General features: G+C 55.1%; 7 protein-coding genes across 7 annotated transcripts; 3 read left to right on the top strand and 4 right to left on the bottom strand.

Annotated features, from left to right (window-relative positions):
• Positions 1-212: 212 nt before the first annotated feature.
• On the top strand, positions 213-2659 carry HER10_EVM0004903 (dolichyl-phosphate-mannose-protein mannosyltransferase; the record flags this gene model as incomplete). Its single annotated transcript, XM_035474531.1, has 5 exons — positions 213-350; positions 431-722; positions 775-1802; positions 1865-1961; positions 2016-2659. The coding sequence occupies 5 exons, from the start codon at positions 213-215 to the stop codon at positions 2657-2659; spliced, it is 2199 nt and encodes a 732-aa protein (XP_035329276.1).
• Positions 2660-3091: 432 nt separating this feature from the next.
• On the bottom strand, positions 3092-3889 carry HER10_EVM0007868 (uncharacterized protein; the record flags this gene model as incomplete). Its single annotated transcript, XM_035477409.1, has 1 exon — positions 3092-3889. The coding sequence occupies one exon, from the start codon at positions 3887-3889 to the stop codon at positions 3092-3094; it is 798 nt and encodes a 265-aa protein (XP_035329659.1).
• A 1779-nt stretch (positions 3890-5668) lies between these two features.
• Positions 5669-8626, top strand: HER10_EVM0010630 (uncharacterized protein). Its single transcript, XM_035480083.1, has 2 exons — positions 5669-6130; positions 6208-8626. The coding sequence occupies exons 1-2, from the start codon at positions 6118-6120 to the stop codon at positions 8457-8459; spliced, it is 2265 nt and encodes a 754-aa protein (XP_035330012.1). The 5' UTR covers positions 5669-6117; the 3' UTR covers positions 8460-8626.
• A 1276-nt stretch (positions 8627-9902) lies between these two features.
• Positions 9903-11743, top strand: HER10_EVM0004747 (uncharacterized protein). The gene is made up of 3 exons (XM_035474380.1): positions 9903-10532; positions 10611-11464; positions 11526-11743. Exons 1-3 carry the CDS (start codon positions 10432-10434, stop codon positions 11582-11584), a joined length of 1014 nt encoding a protein of 337 aa, XP_035329254.1. The 5' UTR covers positions 9903-10431; the 3' UTR covers positions 11585-11743.
• Positions 11744-12078: 335 nt separating this feature from the next.
• Positions 12079-13552, bottom strand: HER10_EVM0006400 (uncharacterized protein). The gene is made up of 3 exons (XM_035475985.1): positions 12888-13552; positions 12601-12693; positions 12079-12532 (listed from the first exon to the last, which is right to left on the bottom strand). Exons 1-3 carry the CDS (start codon positions 13330-13332, stop codon positions 12306-12308), a joined length of 765 nt encoding a protein of 254 aa, XP_035329466.1. The 5' UTR covers positions 13333-13552; the 3' UTR covers positions 12079-12305.
• Positions 13553-14542: 990 nt separating this feature from the next.
• On the bottom strand, positions 14543-16743 carry HER10_EVM0002106 (O-acetylhomoserine aminocarboxypropyltransferase/cysteine synthase). The gene is made up of 6 exons (XM_035471832.1): positions 16483-16743; positions 16276-16330; positions 16090-16173; positions 15639-15998; positions 14972-15564; positions 14543-14854 (listed from the first exon to the last, which is right to left on the bottom strand). Exons 1-6 carry the CDS (start codon positions 16530-16532, stop codon positions 14638-14640), a joined length of 1359 nt encoding a protein of 452 aa, XP_035328942.1. The 5' UTR covers positions 16533-16743; the 3' UTR covers positions 14543-14637.
• A 2148-nt stretch (positions 16744-18891) lies between these two features.
• HER10_EVM0010283 (uncharacterized protein) lies at positions 18892-21260 on the bottom strand. Its single transcript, XM_035483115.1, has 3 exons — positions 19746-21260; positions 19534-19662; positions 18892-19464 (listed from the first exon to the last, which is right to left on the bottom strand). Exons 1-3 carry the CDS (start codon positions 19816-19818, stop codon positions 19196-19198), a joined length of 471 nt encoding a protein of 156 aa, XP_035329964.1. The 5' UTR covers positions 19819-21260; the 3' UTR covers positions 18892-19195.
• Positions 21261-21302: the final 42 nt, after the last annotated feature.

The raw sequence follows: 21302 nt of genomic DNA, 5'->3' as shown, positions 1-21302 counted from the left end.
ATTTTTTTTTGAGTCTTGACTCGTCCGATCACTAACCAGGAGCTCAGAGCTCCTGTTCCTGGAGCTTGACTTCCACTCTTCCTGCGCACACCCCCTTGAAGCCTGCCTTCACCAACGCATTCGGTCATCCCATTTCGAGAGTCAGTCTCTACTCCCGCCCAGCCCATTCCATACGCCGCCTTTCCGTTTGCTGACTGGTCTCACCAACAGCCATGGCTACCGAAAAGCCCATTGTCGCGTCCGGCGCGGACGTGGGCGATGGCGTCAGACGACGAGCCGTCCCCCAGGGCCAGTCCGTCCCCATAACGGCTGCCCCTGAAATCGACGACAAGAAGAAGCTTGTCAAGAAGGTAAGCGCCTCTCTCTCTCTCTACCATACCACTAGCTTTTGTGCTCCTGTTCGGGGACTGATGTTCATGTTTTTCCTCAGCAGAGCTCCTTCCTCGATCAATGGGAGCCGATTATCGCCCCCATCATCTTCACGGCCGTCGCCATCTTCACCCGACTCTGGAGGATTGGCATCAGCGACATCGTTACCTGGGACGAGGCCCACTTTGGAAAGTTCGGATCTCACTACATCAAGCATGAATACTACTTCGACGTTCACCCGCCCTTGGGCAAGATGCTCGTTGGCCTCTCCGGTGTTCTCGCTGGCTACAACGGATCTTTCGAATTCAAGTCTGGAGAAAAATACCCCGAGGATGTCGACTACACCTTCATGAGTCAAGTCTGGAGAAAAATACCCCGAGGATGTCGACTACACCTTCATGAGAGCTTTCAACGCCCTCTTCGGTATTCTCTGCATCCCCATGGCCTACTACACTGCCCGCGAGCTGAACCTCAGACGTCCCGCTGTCTGGCTTGTCACTCTCATGGTTCTCTGCGAGAACTCGTACACCACCATCAGCCGCTTCATTCTCCTCGACTCGATGCTGCTTTTCGGTACTGTCGCCACTGTTCTCTGCTGGGCCAAGTTCCACAACCAGCGCAACGATGCTTTCGAGCCCGAGTGGTTCTTCTGGCTGTTCATGACTGGCCTCAGCATTGGCTGCGTGTGCAGTGTCAAGCTCGTCGGTCTCTTCGTCACCTCCCTCGTCGGCCTGTACACCATTGAGGATCTCTGGACCAAGTTCGGCAACACCAAGATGCCCGTCACCACACTGGGCGCCCACGTTGTCACCCGCGTCGTTGGTCTCATCATCGTCCCGTTCCTGGTCTACATGCTCTCTTTCGCCCTCCACTTTGCCATTCTGGACCACACTGGTCCCGGTGATGCGCAAATGAGCTCTTTGTTCCAGGCAAACTTGAAGGGCACCGAGGTCGGCAAGAACAGCCCCTTGGAAATCGCCTACGGATCGCGCGCGACCATCAAGAACATGGGATACGGTGGTGGCCTGTTGCACTCCCACGTCCAGACCTACCCCGAGGGCTCTGGTCAGCAGCAGGTCACCTGCTACCACCACAAGGACGCCAACAACGACTGGTTCTTCTACCCTAACCGTGCAGACGCGGACTACGACGCCGAAGCCCCTCCCCGATTCATTGGCGACGGCGAGACGATCCGTCTCATCCACGCCCAGACCGGCCGCAACCTTCACTCCCACGAGATCGCTGCTCCTATGACCAAGTCCGATAAGGAAGTTTCCAGCTACGGCAACTTGACTATTGGTGACGACAAGGACCACTGGACTGTCGAGGTCGTTCGTGATGTCGCCTCCCGTGATCGCAGCAGAATCCGCACTCTGACGACGGCATTCCGCTTGAGACACCCGGTCCTTGGCTGCTACCTACGCGCTGGCAACGTGAACCTGCCTCAGTGGGGTTTCAAGCAGATTGAGGCGCTGGCAACGTGAACCTGCCTCAGTGGGGTTTCAAGCAGATTGAGGTGACCTGCACCAAGACCAACAACCCCAGAGACTCGTACACCCACTGGAACGTCGAGGCCCACTGGAACGAGAAGCGTAAGTTGAAGCTATGAACTCTGTCTGTCTTGTTCAGCTTGCTAACTGGCATAGTTCCCCCTGGTGACCCTGGTTCTTACAAGTCCCCCTTCCTCCACGACTTCATCCACCTCAACGTTGCCATGATGACCTCCAACAACGCCCTTGTGCCCGACCCCGATAAACAAGACGACCTGGCCTCGCAATGGTGGCAGTGGCCCATTCTCAATGTCGGTCTGCGCATGTGTGGTTGGGATGACAACATTGTCAAGTACTTCCTCCTCGGCAACCCTCTGGTCTACTGGGGCTCTACCGCCGGCCTGGGTATCTTCGGGCTCGTCGTCGTCTGGTACTTGATCCGCTGGCAACGCGGCTACAACGACCTGAACTCCAAGGAGATTGACCAGATCCACTACGCCGGACTGTACCCCGTAGCTGGCTGGTTCCTTCACTACCTCCCCTTCGTCGTCATGGCCCGTGTCACCTACGTTCACCACTACTACCCTGCGCTGTACTTCGCCATCCTTACTTTTGGCTTCTTGGCCGATTGGTTCCTCCGCAACAAGAACCAGGTCTTCCAGTACGGAGTCTACGGCGTCCTTTACGCGACCATCATTGGTCTCTACATTCTGTTCAGCCCCATTTGCTTCGGCATGACGGGCAACAACAAGCAGTATAGCTACTTGAAGTGGTTCGACAGCTGGAGAATCTCTGACTAAACCTGACAAAGAGTCAAACCAAAGATTGTATTAGAACGATTCCTCCACGGGGAATCATGTACTTGAACGGCCGAGGTTTTTTACGACTCGGCTTTCTACCCAACTCTTTCTCTCTCTGTAAGGATATGGGCGATAAAAACGGTGGCACGATGGGGGCCTTTCGAGCTTTGGGGAAAGCCAAAGTTGACGGGATAACAACTTCCGTACATAATGCAATATGAAATCTGTTCCTTGTTCCTACTATTTCTTTCTCTCATCGTGAGTTGACCAGCCCATTGACCATACATTATAATTACAAAAAAGAGTAGTAGTACAAAGGGGGTTGCTGAATGTAAAAGAAGGAAGAAGAAAAAACTGTTGCTAATGGTCCTCTGGGTATCACTGTCCTTCTCGTGTATGCTTTTTGTTTTTTAGATTCGTTTCGCGGCACATTTAACAACAGCCGCCGGCGGAGCTCTTATTGTTGTCGCCCCCTATCCTCACTTGCTTATTGGCCCCCGCACTCGGCCCCTTGACGCCAGACCTTCTGTCGTTGAGGTCGTATTTCCCGGCCTGGATGTTATTGTATATCCTCTCGGCGACGCGCATAAACGCCTTTTCGACGTTCTCGCCGCTCTTCGCGCTTGTCTCGACGTACTCGAAGACGCCGTTCCTCTTGGCCCACTCCTCGGCCTCGTCCTTGGTGACCTCGCGCTTGTTGTTGCCGTCGCCGTCCTCGCCCTGGGTGAGGTCGGCCTTGTTGCCGACGAGGATGACGACGATGTCGGGCTCGGCGATCTGGCGCAGGTCGTTGAGCCAGTCGGTCACGTGCTGGAAGGTCTGCTTGCGGCTGAGGTCGAAGACGAGGAGGGCGCCGCTGGCGCCGCGGAAGTAGGAGCGCGTGACGGATTTGTAGGTTTCCTGGCCGGCGGTGTCCCAGAGGGAGAGCTTCATGTGCTTCTGGGGGCCTTGGTCTGCGGCGGTGGCCGAAATACGCGGGGGTTCGGGGAGGCCGGCGGAGGATGCGCTGCCGTCCGGGTTCGTCTTTGGTTCCGGGGCCGGGGGAGGGGGAGGGAGGGTGTTGGGGGGGCCGACGGGGACGATGCGGGAGCCGAACTCGACGCCGATTGTCACGTCGTGGTGCGGGGAGAAGCGGCCTTCGCAGAGGCGGATGGTGAGGGAGGATTTGCCGCAGCCCGAGTCGCCGATGCAGACGAGTTTAGCGATGTAGTCCCATGGTGGAGACGACATGGCCCTTTGCGGCCTGTGGCTTCGCGTGAGGTGGGAGGAGGGGGAGGAGGAAGTGCGTGCGTGTGAGCGAGGTTCGATGCAGAGGTCTGTGGTTTTTCGCTTCCAGGCAGATAGATAGCTGTGCCTTTTCTTTTTTCGATTGCCTCTCTCTCGGCTGGCCCGCGAGACTGTTTCTGCTGGTGACGGATGGTTTCGAAGTGGTGGAATGGAAGGGGACCGTGTATGGTTGTGGTTTGGCAGTGCAGTGGTGGTGTTGTTGGTGGTTGTCGGTTGATCTGATGTTGGAAAGCTTCAAACAGCTGTCGGTTATCGGAGCACGTGTTCAGAAGTTCACGTCTGACAAGGGGTGGACACTGGACACTGGGAGGGGGGGTTGCGTCGGCTCCGATTGAGGGAGACGGGCGAGTTGGGTGGGATGTTTGGGAAACGGTTGGCAAGAGAAGGGATGTCGTCTGTTCTCAATGTTCGGTGTCCGCGTGGTTCCCGAGAAATGATGTTTGGACCCAGGGGATGACTTTGATGGCGACCTCTCCCTTATCCAAGTGGAAGATGACGTTTGGGGTTGGGTTGTGCGAACTGCTTTCTAAAGGATCTCTGAGAGGTGGAATCGGAGATGGAAATGTGCTGCTCTGCAAGAAATGGCGAGTTGCATCACGCTGGTCAGTGTTTAAGATGGCGTCCCCTCCCCCTGTCACAGGCTAGACCTGAGAAGACGACAGAGCCCCAGTTTAAACAGGACCGATGACCAGGGAAAGGGCGGCAGGGATTTGGCATGGTGTTATCAGTGACGCAAGTGCTTAGCGATAAGGCGAGCCGCTTGTTTGCGCAGACTCGCAGAGTAAGGTACCAATACCTAGGTACCTTAGGTAAGGTAGCAGTAGCAGCAGCAGCAACAAATAACAGCGGCCAGCTGTGGTGATTGTCAGTTGACGATGGTTGGGGACATGACTGACTTACTCAGGACTGAATGACTCGGGACTGGGGTTAATTCGGGCCAAGTGCCTTCTTAGTTGCTGGTCTTGCGCCAGGACATGTCAGTGCCATGCAGGAAGCAGCTGTTGAAGAGTCTTTGGAATCTTACAGTACACATAGGGTAGGAACAGAATGGAAGACGGCGGGCAGAAGAACCGAGAAGCAGGTGCCAGATAACTTAACTGCATTAGAGGAAGAAGAAACAAGATGCAACAAGTTAAAAGACGTGCTCCAGCTCATGTAGGTTTTCCCTTGGGTTCATGCTGTATGGAGTATGAATACCTATGCGCTTCTCGGAGTTCCTATTTCGAGGCGAACATGGAACTGGGAGGAGCCCGCCAACCCGCCAACCCGCCAACCCGCCAACCCGCAGCCATGCCATCTCAGGCAACCCGGGCCCTCAATGCTGCAATGCTGCAATGCATCCGCCAACTTACCGCCTTATCGCCCACCACGATAAGTCCGATGAGTGCCGGCCGCAGCCCGTGGGTGGCTCCCACGTTCCCCTGCTTTGCCTGCCTCCACGGGTGTCGACGTTGTGAATGGCTGGGTTGTTAGTGAGGTAGGTACCCGGCAGGAAGGGTTCCCAGGTAAAAGGTACCTTGTCATTGTCGTGTGGGCGGTGTCGCGGGTGTCGTGTGCCATCTGTGTGCCACTGCTTAGGCTGCATCAGCGTCCGCGCTGCCTAACAGCAACAGGCGGGTAAAGCCTTGGGTTACCTAAGGTACCTTAGGTGGTGGGATTTCCACGGGCATCCCAGAAGGCAACCCCCCGGCCATCCATGTACTTTCCCACCTACACTAGTTCCCTCACTGGCCCGGTCCACTTCCATCAGTCACTCACCGGCCTAGGCACCTTTCACCTCTTCGTCCGTACCGCATGACCTTTGATTCATATCTTTTCCCAGAACCCGGTGCAGATGCCCTTCTCACGAGCTCTCCGGGCTTGATCAGAATTATTGTCCTTACCTTATCTCAAAGGTGGCTTTTCCTCCGGTCCTAGAATAGGCCATCTGCAGGAACTGCCGTCGACCCGTCTCTTTCCAACGTTCTGTTTGCGTATACCATTAGTGTCCACCGCCGCCGCCGGCACCCAAACATTCCAGCCGTTTGCTCTCTGTCCGGCATCATCATTCATAGGACCTTCACCAGCCCGACACTTATTTGCCCCGTCGTCCCGCGTTCCTGTTCTGCCACCTCCCAAGAGCACGCGAACTCTTTTTTTGAGGGGACAAGGTCCTCGCTATCGGTAGCACCATGTTCTCGGAATGTAAGTCTCATACACCGCTGCAGAACCATCCTCGGCGACGCCCAGCGATGGCGGTCAACCAACTAACTCGCCCCCAGATGCGTCCAGGTTTCTGGCGCAATCACAGTCCCGACTGTCCAACTTTGCGGGCCAAGATCAAGGCAACGAGAACCCACCACGACAACCGAACGACTGGTCATCGCGGGGCCCTCCCCGAAATGGCGGACGCTCTTTCCTAGGTAGAGGCTACGGAGGAAACCCTTACCAGACGGGCGGTTCGCGTTATGGTCAAATGGGCTTTGCTTCCCGCATGTCCGCCGCCCAGGATGCACCGCTATTCCACAGCACGCTCGACGAGTACATGGAGGAGGACGAAGAAGACGAGAGGGATCGCGAGGCTGCGGATATGGCCGCCCTCCACATGTCTCGGCGCGTGGCCGCCGCGAGCAAGATGGCAGAGAGCTCCGAGACGGAACCAGACGCTAGCCGCGGCTCGTTGGAACAGAGCAGCGAAACACCGGGCCGAAGATACCAGGATCGCGGGCTACGGAGAGGTATTCGCAGCAGTTGGAACGGTACGAGGAGCTTCAGTGGACGGAATCGTGGAAGGGATGTCATAGACGAAGAGTCGGAGGATGTCCCGCGAGAAACTTCCGACCGGGAGTCAGATACGAATCCCAAAATGGTCGACATCGGGCTAGATTCCCAGATCATGGACGACGATGACCCATCTGCATCGCTGCTGAACGAGGCGGCTACGGACTCGAGCCCGCCCGCCTTCCAGAAATTCCAATCCAAGTCCGGAGACCGCAAGTTCCCACTGAGGAGGGAAGCTACTCGGGAAGATGACTTTGACGAAGCCCGCCGGACCAGCTCCGACGATGAGGCTCTGCCTGCCACTGTTCCCCTGATCGAAGGAGAACTCTTCAAGTACGACCCGTTCTTTGCCTGGATCTTCCTTATTGCGCTTGCCGGTCTGGTGTCTACATTTGTGCTTGTCTGGCTACACACAGGCACGCCCAAGAAAGGATGGGGTGACACCGTCTATACAACATTACAAGCATCCTTTCACATGCTCGCTGTGGATACTCTCATTTCGATCCTGGTATCCTTTGTGTGGCTCGCGGCGCTTCGATCCTTTGCCAGGCCACTGGCAATGGTGACTCTCGTTGCAGTACCCATCATCATGTTTTCATTCACACTATACCCCTTCATTTCTAGCTATGAAGGCAGATCACATGGGACCAGCTTCCAAGATCGAGCGATGCGGTGGGCTGCTCTTGTCCCTGGCATAGCAGCTTGTGTCTGGGTGTATATGGCTTGGCAGGGCCGCAACGCCATCCGTCAGGCGATTGAGATATTGGAGTTCTCCACGAGAATTCTTGCAGCAAACACGGCACTCCTCATCTTGGGTTTCAGCTGTCTTGCAATCATAGTAACGTGGACCTGGGTCTGGATGTGGATGTTCTCGAGAATCTTCTTGGGAGGATACTTCTCCAGAAGACTTGCCAGGTTCATCATCAGCGTGTCCAGTTGGTGGCTGGGTATCTGGTTCGTGTTGATGTACATGTGGACGATTGGAGTCATCAACGCGGTGCAACGGGCGACTACAGCAGCGACAGTATCCCAATGGTACTTCCACCGCAACGCGGCGCCGGCCCCAACGTCGGCTGAAATTGTCACGGCTGCGCTTAATCACGCGACGACGACCATCTTTGGCAGCATCTGCGAGTCGACGTTGATTGCGCTGCTAATTCGGGCGCCGCTGCTCGTGCTGCCACGCAGGTTGGCTAATATTCTGCAGCATATTGCCGCCATGTGGATTCCGACGCCCATCGCAGCGCTCACGAACCCTCTCACCATCACCTACGGAGCGATTCACTCACAGAACCTTCATACGGCGGCTCGCGGCCTTAGCCAGATGGACTTCTTGTCCCCGCAACGCCCTACGACAACCCTGACACCGCACGTGTTCAGCACACGGCGGTCCAGTCACTCCCCTTTACTTCCTTATCGGCTCGCAAAGATGCTTTTGTATGCGACACGGTTCATCATGGCGACGGGACTCGGTTTTGCAGGATGGGTCATGACGGCGAAGCAGCTCTCTATCGCTCTGCCGGACGGGATGGGAGTACGGGGCTCGGCGTATGCATACGTGGTTGGCATAGTAGCCAGTTTTATTGGATTTTCGGTCATGGGCGCCATGGAAGGTATTCTCAGTGGCATTCTGGATGCGGTCGTCATCTGCTACGGCAGCGAGCGGCGGATGGCTAGCGGAGGTGGCGCCTACTGCATGGAGGCGGCCTACCTCTTTGGAGAGAGAAGACGGGACGAGAGAGGCCTGCCATGAGGTAGGTTTTCTCACGTTACCTGTAGTTGTTGATCTTGCTTGTTACAGCACTTGGAGAAATTGTATACTTGAGAGGAACCAGGAGTTTTGCCTGTGCTAGCGTGCTTATGTCTAGATGGGATAGACGCCCAAAGGAAAGGCCCTTTTTTGATGAAGCTTTTTGATGGCACTTCTCTCTTATGGCACGGAGACTCAGCAAACAACTTCAACTGACCTCTGTGGATTTGTACGTCTGTGAGTTGATGGATTTGCGCCGGGAAGTGACAATGCCAAGAACCCGAGATAAGCTGCGCCACAGGTGTCTTCGCAATCCCCAAAGGTCGACGCCTTCGCCCGGGAGAAGTGGTTCTCTGGAAACGGAGCGGGATGGGGGAAATGGGCTGGCCTTGGCGCAGAGGGCTTGGTTGTTGGCCCTCTCACTTTCGCCCTTTGGTATGTGTGAGCATCACGACCCGAGGGTTGAAGTTGATGTTTAGGTATTGGAGGGCACCGCCACACGGGGGAAGAGATGGGCTAAGTCACCTGGACCTCGCCTGGTAATTCCGTCTATTCAGTTGCCAAGCAGGCAGAGGAATCACTTTGCCACATGATGAATTGAACTACGAGGGCAAGAATGTCAACAGCCACGATTTTTGTGCGTCGTCGATAATTACTTCTTTGCCATCCATTCAAAAATTCATATAAGCACCTTGTTAACAAGGTATGAGAACACTGAGGCGAAGGGTCAAACTACTCTCGGTACCTTGAAGCTCCATCGTTGACGGGCCTGTGCGAGACGTTTCCAGTTGGACCTGAGGTAGCTTTTTTGGAGGGGAATCGGTTTTACTGCAGACGGGGAGGGGTACCGTCGGGGTATAAGAAAGCTTGTTTTACGCTGCAGAGGGACTTGTCAGGTACCTTGCCTTGTGTATCGGCTGTCCGGCATCCCGGGTCGCAGTGGGAAAGCGACAGGCTGGCAGTGGAGAGTGGGCAGAGAGGCACCGGTATGAGAGGGCGGGGGGGCACAGGTGAGGGGCGGCGGCGTGAGGGGCACCTAGGCAAGTCCGCTGGACAAGCATCAGCGGGGAGGGAGGGGCTGTGCTTTGCAGCTCGCAGCAGCTCGCATCATGCTGTTGCAGCATAGCCAAGATGGAACCCGCAGGATGGGACTGGACTCTGAACTGGACTGGAAGAGGCAAGATAGGCACACAATAGCAGTGAGAGCAGCTTCGAGAAACGGGATCGAAGGGGACTAGAGCCCGGCTGTGATCTGACTTTGCCTTACGTAGGTGCTTGTCTAGATATCCGTATCCTTCTTGCCTCTTGTCCTCTATCCGAGCTTGGCACCCTGGCACGTCATGTCATCGACACGACGGACAGCAGCGACTGTTATCTCCATGCCCGCCGTACCGTTCGAGAAGATGCTAGGTTCAGTGAGTGAAAACACGAAGCCTCGGTGAATGCCTTCCTTATTCCACTAATTACCCGCCAAGACGCCTCTGGAAGGCGGGAGCAGCGGAAACGTCGGGGTGTTATTGGGTACGCGGTCTAGGTTCCCTCCGTTTAGTTAAGGTAGAGGAGGGGGGAAGGGAACCGTTCCAAAACTGAAAGACGTAATCCCGGCCCTCCGCGCCCAGCTCCAATCGACCTATTGCGCCTCCCCATTACAACACCTGACACCCCGCGGTAAGAGGTAGGAGGCAATACTTTCCCTCTCTCCTTCCCCCAAAATCCCATCTCATCCCAACCTCGAACTTTGGTACCTTTTTCTCTCTACAAAGATTTCTCGAGTTATCTGAAGTAGCTGTCGAAACTAAGAAACTTTGTTTGTCCATTCGCACAGTTACACACACCTCTTCCGCAACTCATTCACCTACACCAAACAATCTACCCCGAACCACATCGATTGATTGAAAGGTCTCGCACCACCGAGAAGTTCTAATCGTATCTGAACAGCATTACCACTTCTGCGCCTGCCTTGACTATACTACACATGGCCGACGATTTCGCTCCCCCGTCGGGTCCCCCGCCTCCCAAGGCCCCCGAGGTTCCTCCCGGCTGGATCGCTCGATGGAACGACCAGTACAAAGAATGGTAAGCCTAGACATTATTGCTCAGCAACTATCCCCCTTGCTTTCATTGTATCGCCGATGCTAACAACCTCAACTCCAGGTTCTACGTAAACCTCCACACCAAGCAATCCCAATGGGATAAGCCGACAGAGCCTGCCCTCCCTCCCCCTCCCCCACCAGCAGAAGACGGGCACCCGGGTGGCCCCCCTCCGGGTTACGCCCCGCGCCCCGGCGACCACCCGACGCCGCCGGTCGATCAAAAGCACAACCCCTACGACCAGAAGGGCAACCCCTACGAGAACCAGTCCTCGACCCCGCAGCCGCCCGGCGCAGGCGGCTCCAACACAATGTCCGAGGACGAGCGCCTAGCCCGCCAGCTCCAGGCCGAGGAGGAAGCCCGCGCTCGCAGCGGCGGCGGCGGCGGCGGCCACTCCCCCATGCCGCCGGGCTACAACCTCCAGCAGCAGCAACACCAGCAGTCGCAGTCGCCGTTCCCCGACCAGCTCCCGCCCCGCGCGCAAGAGACAAGGGGAAAGAGCTCCGGCGGCTTCTTGGGCAAGCTGCTGGGCAAGGCTAAGACAGGCGGTATGGGCAGCTCGAGCCACGCCCAGCCGCAGTACGGAGGGTACCCCCAGCAGCAAGGATACGGTGGTTACCCCCCGCAGCAGCAGTACGGCGGTTACCCCCCTCAACAGCAATATGGCGGCTATCCGCCTCAGCAGGGTTACGGGGGATACCCTCAGCAGCAGGGCTATGGCGGATATCCCCAGCAGCAAGGCTACGGCCGGGGCATGGGCGGCATGGGTGGAATGGGCGGCGGTCGGAAACCCGGTGGCGGCGGCATGGGTATGGCGGGCGGTCTTGCGCTCGGTGCCGGTGCCGGTCTGCTTGGTGGTGCCCTGATTGCGGATCACATCAATGATGAGCAGCAGGAGGCGTACGCTGAGGGATACAGTAAGTTGCAACCTTTGGGTCTATGGCTTGATGTTTGAATAGTCGCTAACTTTTGGTACAGACGACGGACAGGACAATGATGATTTCGGCGGCGGTGACGACTTTGGAGGTGACTTCTAAGTGGCTGATACTGGATTACGGCCGGCTTATTTTAATGTACCTTACTAAATGGATCATGAGAGAATGGTTGGCAGGTAAAGGAATGGACTAGGGCGGGTTTCAGGGGTCATAAATCTGCGTCTAATATGCGTTCTTCTCATGAGTAAAAAGAGCCCCCATTTGCATTTGAACATAACGTCTCTTTGCCTTTTTCTGCGGGTGTCTTTGATTGTATCAGCCCAAGTCACGATGAGTCTATCATCGCAGATCCAATATTAATACTACTATCAGTAACAAAGCAGAAACATGAAAAATGGTAGGCAATGATGTTACGGACCATTTAACTCACGCTCCTCAGCCGGCACCACCTCGACTTCCTTGGAGTATACGTTTCTATATCCACTCGAGCACTGTAGTCTTACCTGACCTGCCAACCAAAAGGAGCGCCTACTGTGCTGGTGACGAGAGCCGGTGTAGAGAACGCATTCACATATACTTGGGTTGCCCGAGGTATGGTATGATTATCAACCCAATGATATAGAGGGAACTGATAGTATGAACATAGACTCCCGACATCTCTGGTTCACCAAGTCTCGTAAAACTTATTTATAGGGAATTGAGGTCTAAGAAGCGCCGTAGGCTGTGCCCTATATCTCAAAGGAGCCGTAATAACAATCTTGAACAACCGTATAGTTGTACTCTACCTCCCCCGCATTACTTCTCTCTTCCACAACACACTCTCTCACCTCCGCACGCCCTTCTCCTTCTTGCCACCAGCACCGCCGCTCGAGGCACCGGAACCGGAAGATTCTTCCTTCTTACTGCTGGTACCGGTACCAGCGAGGAAGCCCGCCATGTCAAAGTTGGCCATGGGATTCGCGTCGCCGCCTCCGCCGCCGCCGCCGAGGAGGGAGTTCATCGGGTTGCTCTTTTGGCGTTCTTCGAATTCGGCGCGCATTTCGGGGTCCACTAAAACGGTTCGTGTTAGACATGACTTTACTTTCATGGAACGGGGAGAGGTTCGGATTTGAACGTACTATTGTCCATGAGATAGGGCATGCCGAGGAAGATGCCCATGCTGATGAGGCCGAGGAGGATCATTGGGTTCTTTAGGATGGTGAGGATGGAGACTGTGAGGTTTTGTTAGCATTTCTTTGCTCCCCAATCGTTTCTGTATCTCAGCTTCAGAGAGAGGTCCCGTCATGGAAAGGCCAACAGCTCCGGGAGCTTAACTTCTTCGCCACAAACACCACGCAAATCCAACAATACAAACCCACATAGGTCATAGGAACGAGGGGAAAAGATAGAAAGAGAAAATACTCACACTTGCTCCTCTCCACAAAATAATTCTTCTGCCCCAACACCCGCACCTCAAACCCCTTCGCACCGCCCTCAAACTCCTTAGCCGCATACGCCTCGCCCTTGTTATCCCAGTCGTTGCCGCGGTACGTCTCCCACGCGGCCAACCCGCCCTCGGCATCGACGTCGAGCCTCAGGGGCGCGAAGGCGTGGGTCGCGCAGTGGATGTCGACGAGGTAGGAACCTGCACTGGCGCTGCCGCTGCCGCCGCCGGTGAGGTTGTGGAAGACGAACGTGTTTTTTACGGACAGGGGCGCGGAGAAGGTTTCGCCGAGGGAGGAGAGCGTCGCGTGGGTCGACGGCGGGAGGGTGTAGGGGTTCGGGAGGGCCTGGGAGGAGGGGATCGAGAGGGTTAGGGAGGCGGCGGATGCTGATGTCGCCGCGAGGGCGAGGGTTGTGAGGAGGCGCATTGTGATGGTTTCGTTGGTGACTGGCGGTGGGCGGTGGTCTCAGATTCGAGGGTTGATGGTAGACCTCCTGATTATAAACGACAAGCAAGAGGAGAGGGAGTCAACAAAAGAAGAAGAAGAAAGGAGACTTTGTCGAGAGGGCGGGGGAGGATTGCCGTGATGTTCTTCGAGGTGGGATGTCGAGGAATATAGCTAAAATCGGCGGGCCGTGGGATTTGGAGCTTGGATGGGGATGGAGACACACACACACAGTCAGAGAGAGCAAGACAAGAGGCGTCGTTGAATGGAGCGAACCTCTCTCGACCAATCAGAGTCCGTTGGCGGAGTAAACCGGTGGTCGTCTACCGCGCGCCGGGGAGTTGTGGAGACGGCGAACATCCCCCCACCCATTCCAGTTGGGAACTACCTACTTATTCGCACCGGCGCCGGTTTTTGGCCGGGTCGGTTTACAACCACAGACCTTGTTGGGATCCCGCACGTTTCTTCGTCCCCGCGATTCTGAGGGTTTGTTCGTAGGGTCGTATATACGCAGAACAGTTGTCAGTCCGTCCACCTTGTGACTCCATCTCGACTCCTGTATCTATCACAACCCCCCCACGAACATCTGCCGCCCAAATCACTGGGTCTCCATCGCATTGCAACGGCAACATGTGTTTCTTGCATATCCACAGAAAAAGTTGAAAGACTAAAAATGCCGTCGCGCCGCCCACTAGGAATTTGTGGCGTCGGCACGTTTCATTTCGTTGCGTGCTTTGCGAGTTGCCACGGGGGAAGCTAGGCCGGGCTGATCGCACACTCTCTTATCTAGGTTCTAAGTAGGAGGATGGACACCAGGGATCAGGAGGGGTTCACTTTTTACGCGCATCCATTTTCCTTCTGATCTCCGGTACCTGGGTATCTTTCATGGCTTTAGGTTGGGCATGAAATGGACTGGCATGGCAGATGTGTGATGTGCGCCACTCGTCCCTTGCTTATCCTGTCTACAGCGGACGTCGTTCGGACGCGGGAACCCAGGCCTGGGCAACGCTGACTTGGCTGGGTCAGAACTTTGCGAGTGTTTCTGATCATGTTGCACGAGGAACGATCAAGGGGGTATCTCAAGCATGATGGCGTGTCTTCGGCTTTCTCTTTTCTCTCCGTGCAAGCAAAGCCACGTATTAATCAAGACAGGGCGACCAGGTAAGACAAGAATCGTAAGTTGCTTTTTCTACGGGTATTTTATCGTTCTCGTACATTTGGCAATAAAAGACAAGGCAAAATAACAGAAATCATTCATTTCAGGCGCGCGCATGTCTTGTCACCGACCTACGGCGCAAGCGGCGCGTCGTCCTGCTTGGTCTCGGCCGCGGGGGCGGGCTTGCCCGTGGTGGACGCGGAGGAGGCGTTCTTGAAGGACTGCTCAAAGTCGGCAATGATGTCGTCAATGTGCTCCGTGCCGACCGAGATGCGGATGAGGTCCTCGCTGACGCCGGAGCTCGTCTTCTCCTCGTCGGAGAGCTGCTCGTGGGTGGTGGTCCAGGGGCTTTTTGGCCATGGTCAGCAGGTGGAACTAGTGGTCAGAAGAAAGAGAGAGGGAGAGCAAGTGCTTTCTCTGGTCTGCTGTTCTCTCTCACTCCATGGTGAGGGGGTATAAACTCACTGAATTGCCAAGGTCTTAGAGTCACCGACGTTGGCGAGGTTGGAAATGAGCTTGAAGCCATCGACAACCTGGCTACCAGCATCACCACCGCCCTTGACACCAAAGCTGAGAACACCTCCGAATCCGCGCTTGAGGTACTTCTTAGCCGTCTCGTGGTACGGGTGGCTCTCGAGACCGGGGTACGACACCCAGCTCACGTAGTCGCTAGCCTCGAGCCACTTGGCGAGCGCGAGTGCGTTTTGCGCGTGGCGCTCGGCGCGCAGCGACAGGGTCTCGATGCCGATGATGAGCTGCTGGGCGGCAAAGGGGTTCAGGGAGGCGCCCAGGTCGCGGAGGATTTCGACGCGGGCGCGGATGATGAAGGTGATGGGGCCGAAGGTCTCCCAGAACTTGAGGCCGTGGTAACCGTCCGAGGGCTCCGTCATTTGTGGGAAGCGGCCGTTGTCCCACTTGAACTTGCCGCTGTCGACGATGACGCCGCCGATGGTGGTGCCGTGGCCGCCGATCCACTTCGTCGCCGAGTGGACTACGATGTCGGCGCCGTGGTCGATGGGGCGGATGAAGTAGCCGCCTGCGCCAAAGGTGTTGTCGACCTGTGGATTTCAGGTGTCAGCTTGCCGTCTGATGTTTGTGCAACTGACAATGGAGACGGAAGGGAGGGGCTTACAATGACGGGGACGCCCTTCTCGTGCGCAACCTTGGCAATAGCCTCGAGGTCCGGGACGTTGTACTTTGGGTTTCCGATGCTCTCGACGTAGACGGCCTTGGTCTTGTCGTCAATGGCGGCGGCGATATCCTCGACGCGGTCACCGTCGACAAACTTTGTGTGGATGCCGAGGCGGGGGAGGAAGACCTTGAACTGGTTGTAGGTGCCGCCGTACAGCAGCGAGGTGGAGACGATGTTGTCGCCGGCGTGCGCGAGGGCGTTGATGGCGATGAACTGGGCTGCCTGGCCAGAGGAGGTGGCGAGGGCCGCAACACCGCCCTCGAGCGCGGCGATGCGCTTCTCAAAAACGTCGACGGTGGGCTGGAAATAGTGGGAAGAGGGCACGGTGAGTTTTCAAACTTGGTACGCTATGTAACATGAGGCTGTCGAGGAAAGTGTTACTTTGACGTACGTTCATGATACGGCTGTAAATGTTGCCAAACTCCTTGAGGCCAAAGAGCCTCGCGCCGTGAGCCGAGTCATTGAAGGTGAAACTCTACACATGTTGAAATCAGCTGTCAGTCCTACGATGTTTGCGCCCGCGCTCGCGAGAGAAGAGAGCTTGGTTGCTCGTCGTCGTCGGGAAGGTTTTACGAACCGTGGTCGCGTAGATTGGGACGGCGCGCGAGTTTGTGGTCGGATCGGGTTCCTGGCTACAGAGATGCAACGATCCCCACACGTCAGCTTGTTGCCAGGTCTCTAACAGCTCCAAAAGCAACGGAAAGGCTGATTTCCTCCCCCGAAGGCATATCTACTCGGGGTGGTGGTGGTGGTGGGCAGTGTTCGTGAAAGAGGGCGTACATACCCCGCATGGAGCTGGAGAGTCTCAAAGTTCTTGCTCAATTCTTCAGCCATTGTTCAGGTTTGACTTTCTTCTTTAGCAAGGAATGTGTATACAGAAAGAGAGAGGAATTGGAGACACGGAGAAGAGATGAGGAGGGGAAGGAGACAGGTTTTCTCTAAAGGTGTGCGAGCACAAGAGCAACGGGGACGGTGACGCGCTTAAGAGAGAGAGACACACACAAAAGAGACGGGCCGGCAACGGAGTACGCAACGGCGAAGGAAGAGCACGGAAGAGGGGAGGGGAAGGGGGGTCAGTAGGGGTCGTTGTCCAGCAATGGGAAGAGTGAAGTAGTGAAAATGGGCTAGCTACGATGATGCCATTGAGGGGACATCACACCATAGGTCGGACTGTTGTCTGAGTGTGTGTGTATACAATCGACCTCTTGGCCTTGTAAGGAGGGTCACAAGGGACCGAAGAGAAAAAGTTGTCTACCAGTACCAGGCAAGGTAGGTATCTCAAGGAAGCAACTTCTCAAAGGTGTCGTTTCCCGATGGAGGAGGGGACCCCTCCAAATCCCGCGGTCAGCTACCAGGGAGCTTGAATAATAGCCAATTGGATCCGAGGGAAATGTCCAATAGTTTGGTTCCGTCGACAAATGGGAGCTTGTCACATTTTCCATCTTTTTACGATGCTGCAGCAACGGCTGGCTCTCTCGCTCATGTGAGGTGAAGTGCTGATGAGGTGAGAGATCTTGGAGCTTGAGGTGCGAAGAGAGCGCCGATTTAGGCAATTGGGGTGGGGCTTGGCCAGAGCACGCAATCGACGCCGAAATGTCACTTTGCGGGGCAAATGGTACCAAAGGAGGGGCAACGGGAGGCAGAGAAACCCACTAGACCCCCCGCGAGACTTGGAGAAGTTTTTCTGTGTCGGTGTGGTTGCCGGCCGAGGGTTCACCGAGTGCCTGATTGTCGTATTGGACTTGTCTTCGTTAACACAGTGAGATTCTGCCTCTTGCTGACCAAAGATACGAGGCAAGATTGCTGTATGGAGAGTGGAAGCCTGGCTTTTGACCGTGTCGTTGTTCGTGTGTGGGGTGCAAGTTTGGGGGCCAATTGACTTTTCTCTTCAACGCAATCACGGATAGAGTTACCTTTGCAAGACATCGTCTACCGGCCGACTCGAGGGACAGTTCCACCCCCGACAACCTCACCTTGACCGGGTCCCACGGCTCACGATGCCGGCCCGCGGATGTCGGTCGTGGACTCTGGAGAAGTAGACTGTGTGGATCCAAATGCCCATTGAACTGGTGAGCCGTTTCCCGCAAACGGCACCAAGGGGGCTTTGAAGTAGTTTTCGGTTATACATCCCAAGAGACATTATCATCATCCATATCACCACAGTCATCACTTCTTTACAGTCGACACTGATACCCTATGTAATCGTTGTAGTCAGCTCTTGTGCGATTTATCTGAATATGTTTCAAGACTGTCGTATTGGTAAAAGTGGTGTTTAAAAGGTAACGAATGGAAAGCTACCTTGTCACCCGCGTGCGGCCGTCGCCCCAAAGAACAGCCTCCACGGGCTCAGTGTGGAAACAAAAACTGATGAGCCTGTAAAACGGTCTGTATTCGGGAAAATCATAAAATCAACAAGGGCGGTGCAAGTGTTCGCATCCGGACTTCTCCGGTAACACGGGCATAGGCCTTGACAAAGAACAACGTGCTGACAAAAGAGACAAAAATGTGTATTATATGTCCATGCTGTGATATGATGCAAGGTTGTACGGTAGCAAACACAGTCAGTCTACTCGGATGAAGATTTCAAAAAGGAGGCAAGCTCCGTAATCCTATTCATATGCTTCAGGGTGGACATGAAAATGTTAATGAAGCCCAATAACACGCATTGCCGCTCGCCCAACTCAGCCACCCTTCCAAGGCTCAGAGTTGGCAGGCAAGCAGGGACTTCCAGCCGGTGGTTTACAACCCCACCAAAAACCACCTTATCCACTCCGTCACTCTAAGTAGTACAAATGCGCACCCCTATACGTAGTACGAGTGGTCTCGAGCGGCAATGTATCCAATAAGAACCGCCACGTCGTTATAGGCGCTGACCTCCCTGTTTGCCCCTTCCTCTTAAACTATGTTTAGTGGTAGATCATTGTTCGGATTTAAATTAACAAGTGCCTTTTTAAGAACGTAGCATGAAAACGCTGACGTGGGTTCTCTTGGAAAAGCCATGTAAGTGGTGGTATCAACCCCTATCATATGGATTTTTGCTCAACGTCGATGTCAAAGTAGCACGCGGCAGGAGTAGGTGAACCAAGACTATAAGAGATTATGGGTTGGAAAGACTACAGACCGCAGCCTATAGAATAGTAATAATACGGATAGCATCTACGTCCTTATTGAAAATGACCAACCCAAAAAACCAACTGTATCCGATTCACGCACTTTTTTCCGTTGTACCTTGGGTTCAGTGTCAACCGAATGACACCAAACACATCCACTGCTGTTACTTCCCCCATTTCCTGTTTCGTGTGTACCAGTCATCTAGACGAGGTTCACATCACTAAATCCCGGGCCGTAGATGCGTCTCTGGTCGAGTTCCCAGATGGATTTTCGATCACTCTTGCGGTCCCACGACGGCATCCGCTTGGCTCTAATCAGCTCCACAGATGCCTCACGTCTGCGCTCCTCGAGGGCGACGTGGAAAGACTTGAAGGAGTCGGCGTAGCTTACGCAGACTCCTTCATTTGAGGAGGGGGGCCAGCGGCGCTGGGCTTGCGGAACCCCGTCTTGAAAACATCCTTGACCATGAGGAGGGAGGTAGCGGACCAGAGGGCGAACTCGAAGGCGGCCAAGACGGTGTCGGTACGGGCAACAGCGCACACGGTGCCACGGCAGAAGAGAAGCTTGCTGAGGAAGACGGCGAGGGCAATGAAGCCGGCGAAGTAGAAGAGGACGTTGAGGAGCTCAAAGGCAACGGCACCCCAGGGGTGGGAGGCTAAAATGGTGTTAGTTGATTTGTTACACTCCAAACAAATCTCAACGAGGAAGACGGGGCGAGACTCACCTCTAGGAGCGAACTTGGGAACAAGCTCGAGGTAGGCAATGGAAATGAAAGACCAGAGCGGTACGAAGACCAAGAAGTTGACCTGGGACGGGGACGAAGTCATCGTGTCCATGTTGTACCAGTTGGCGACTGCAAGCACACAGTCAGCGCATAATTCTCTTCCATCCTAGCCACCATAGATAAGGTAGTTCCATAGGTTGCTCATCACGTACTGAAGGCCGAGAGACCGAGAATCACCAACGCCAGAACACCCTGGACAATTCTGAGAGGAAGAATGAGACCCATCTTGTCGGATTTTCGTGATCGTTTCGTTAGAGATTCGTGAGATTCGTTTCGACGGGAGAGAAAGGAGACGAAAGTAAGGAGAGAAAAATTGTATGGTAAATAAGTCTAAGCTGCCCCCAGTGCGCTGTTGAGAAGTGAAGAAGGAAGTTTGACAAGAAGAAAAAGGTGGAAACGGTCGAGCGGGAAAAGGTCCAAGAAGAGGCAGCACAGCATGAAAGAGGGGAAATCACTTATGCTTTTGTATGGGCTGGGCAGTCCCATCTCTCCCTGTCTGAGTGTTTGAGAGGCGGGACATGTAGTCGCGGCTCAAGTCATCACTGGACACCCATGGGTCGGTTTGGTGCTGGGCAATGCACGGCCTGAGACCTCTGAAATGCATCTGAAACGGGACTCCCCTGGGCCGTCGCCATGCGCTATCCAGACGAGAAGATGGTGTGTAGCAGGGCCCCAGAAATCCCCATGGACCAATCCCAGCACCAGATCAACAGAGCCTCCTCTTCATGCCGGCTCACGGCTTGGCGCAGGCAGGTAACGCAGTACCTAGTCTTGACTGTCTTGTTGCCTTTAGTTGGACGGCCTGGGGTGTTGGTTGTGTCGTATCTTGGCTGTCGCTGTGCCCTCTCTGGCGCTGGCCTCGTGGCAGGCTTACATCGAAGGGGGGGCTAACGAATACAATGAGTGGTTCTTGATGGAGACGCGCACACGCATTTGTCGGACGACAAGACGTGAACTGGGTTCCGCGGGCGGAGCTTGATCGGCGATACGACGCCAGCGGGCGGCAATGCTCTCCTCAACTCTGAACGTGAGTAAGAGCCCAAGAGAGAGGGAGAGAGAGCCTCGTCATGCAGGAACGGCGATATTGAGCATAGGCTTGGAGAATCTGGAAGCCAAATTAACGTTGCATTGCTGCAGCGATGCGAACTGCCAGCAACGACAAACCATACTGCGTAGCCTTGCCTCACTCCGACCTCATTTAGGTAGGCCAGCCCTGATAGCGACAGGTGTGGGTGGGTGGGTGGGTTTGGCAGACTTGAGGTGAAAGGCTGAAGCGAGATCTTCAGATTGAGAAACACAGCGCGGCGGCACGTACTGTGTCTGCGGGACTACACAAGGTGCCTACCAAGGCCAATGGCAGGCTGGTGCAGTCTTGCAGATGCGCCAGTCTGCAGGCCAGAGGCTCAGGACTCGGAGGGTTTGAGGCTGAAGAGCAGCGAGTCTCAAGATGCCAAGCATGATTCGCCCGGGGCCCAGCATGTGTCACCGAACTTTCGACGACGGACCATCTCGTGTTGTGGGTGTTGAAACAAATTGGGACTAGAGTAGACTGGCAAAACGTAGCAAGAAGAGTAGGTAGGCCGTGGGAATGAACGGAAATGTGGACGGGATTTGGAGCTTGGCTTCGTTGCGACGAGACCACAGACGAGGGTGAGCACGATGAATGGGTTGGAAACCGCAAAAGGGAATGCAGATGGATGGGACTCGTA

This window comes from Colletotrichum scovillei, assembly GCF_011075155.1.
Source record: "Colletotrichum scovillei strain TJNH1 chromosome Unknown Contig00009, whole genome shotgun sequence".
Lineage (NCBI taxonomy): Eukaryota > Fungi > Ascomycota > Sordariomycetes > Glomerellales > Glomerellaceae > Colletotrichum > Colletotrichum scovillei.
This window is presented reverse-complemented; position numbering and strand designations above follow the sequence as displayed.

Excerpts from the sequence above, each read along its gene's own strand:
- HER10_EVM0006400 (XM_035475985.1), bottom strand. The coding sequence starts at position 13,332 with ATGCGCCTCCTCACAACCCTCGCCCTCGCGGCGACATCAGCATCCGCC. Across the intron at positions 12,694-12,887 it reads TTTTGTGGAGAGGAGCAAGT|TCTCCATCCTCACCATCCTA; the intron begins GTGAGTATTTTC and ends AAAACCTCACAG. Across the intron at positions 12,533-12,600 it reads GCCCTATCTCATGGACAATA|TGGACCCCGAAATGCGCGCC; the intron begins GTACGTTCAAAT and ends GAACCGTTTTAG.
- HER10_EVM0002106 (XM_035471832.1), bottom strand. The coding sequence starts at position 16,532 with ATGGCTGAAGAATTGAGCAAGAACTTTGAGACTCTCCAGCTCCATGCG. Across the intron at positions 16,174-16,275 it reads TCCCAATCTACGCGACCACG|AGTTTCACCTTCAATGACTC; the intron begins GTTCGTAAAACC and ends CAACATGTGTAG. Across the intron at positions 14,855-14,971 it reads TCTAAGACCTTGGCAATTCA|CCCCTGGACCACCACCCACG; the intron begins GTGAGTTTATAC and ends ATGGCCAAAAAG.
- HER10_EVM0004747 (XM_035474380.1), top strand. The coding sequence starts at position 10,432 with ATGGCCGACGATTTCGCTCCCCCGTCGGGTCCCCCGCCTCCCAAGGCC. Across the intron at positions 10,533-10,610 it reads AACGACCAGTACAAAGAATG|GTTCTACGTAAACCTCCACA; the intron begins GTAAGCCTAGAC and ends CCTCAACTCCAG. Across the intron at positions 11,465-11,525 it reads GGCGTACGCTGAGGGATACA|ACGACGGACAGGACAATGAT; the intron begins GTAAGTTGCAAC and ends CTTTTGGTACAG.
- HER10_EVM0010283 (XM_035483115.1), bottom strand. The coding sequence starts at position 19,818 with ATGGGTCTCATTCTTCCTCTCAGAATTGTCCAGGGTGTTCTGGCGTTG. Across the intron at positions 19,663-19,745 it reads TCTCGGTCTCTCGGCCTTCA|TCGCCAACTGGTACAACATG; the intron begins GTACGTGATGAG and ends GTGTGCTTGCAG. Across the intron at positions 19,465-19,533 it reads TCCCAAGTTCGCTCCTAGAG|CCTCCCACCCCTGGGGTGCC; the intron begins GTGAGTCTCGCC and ends ACACCATTTTAG.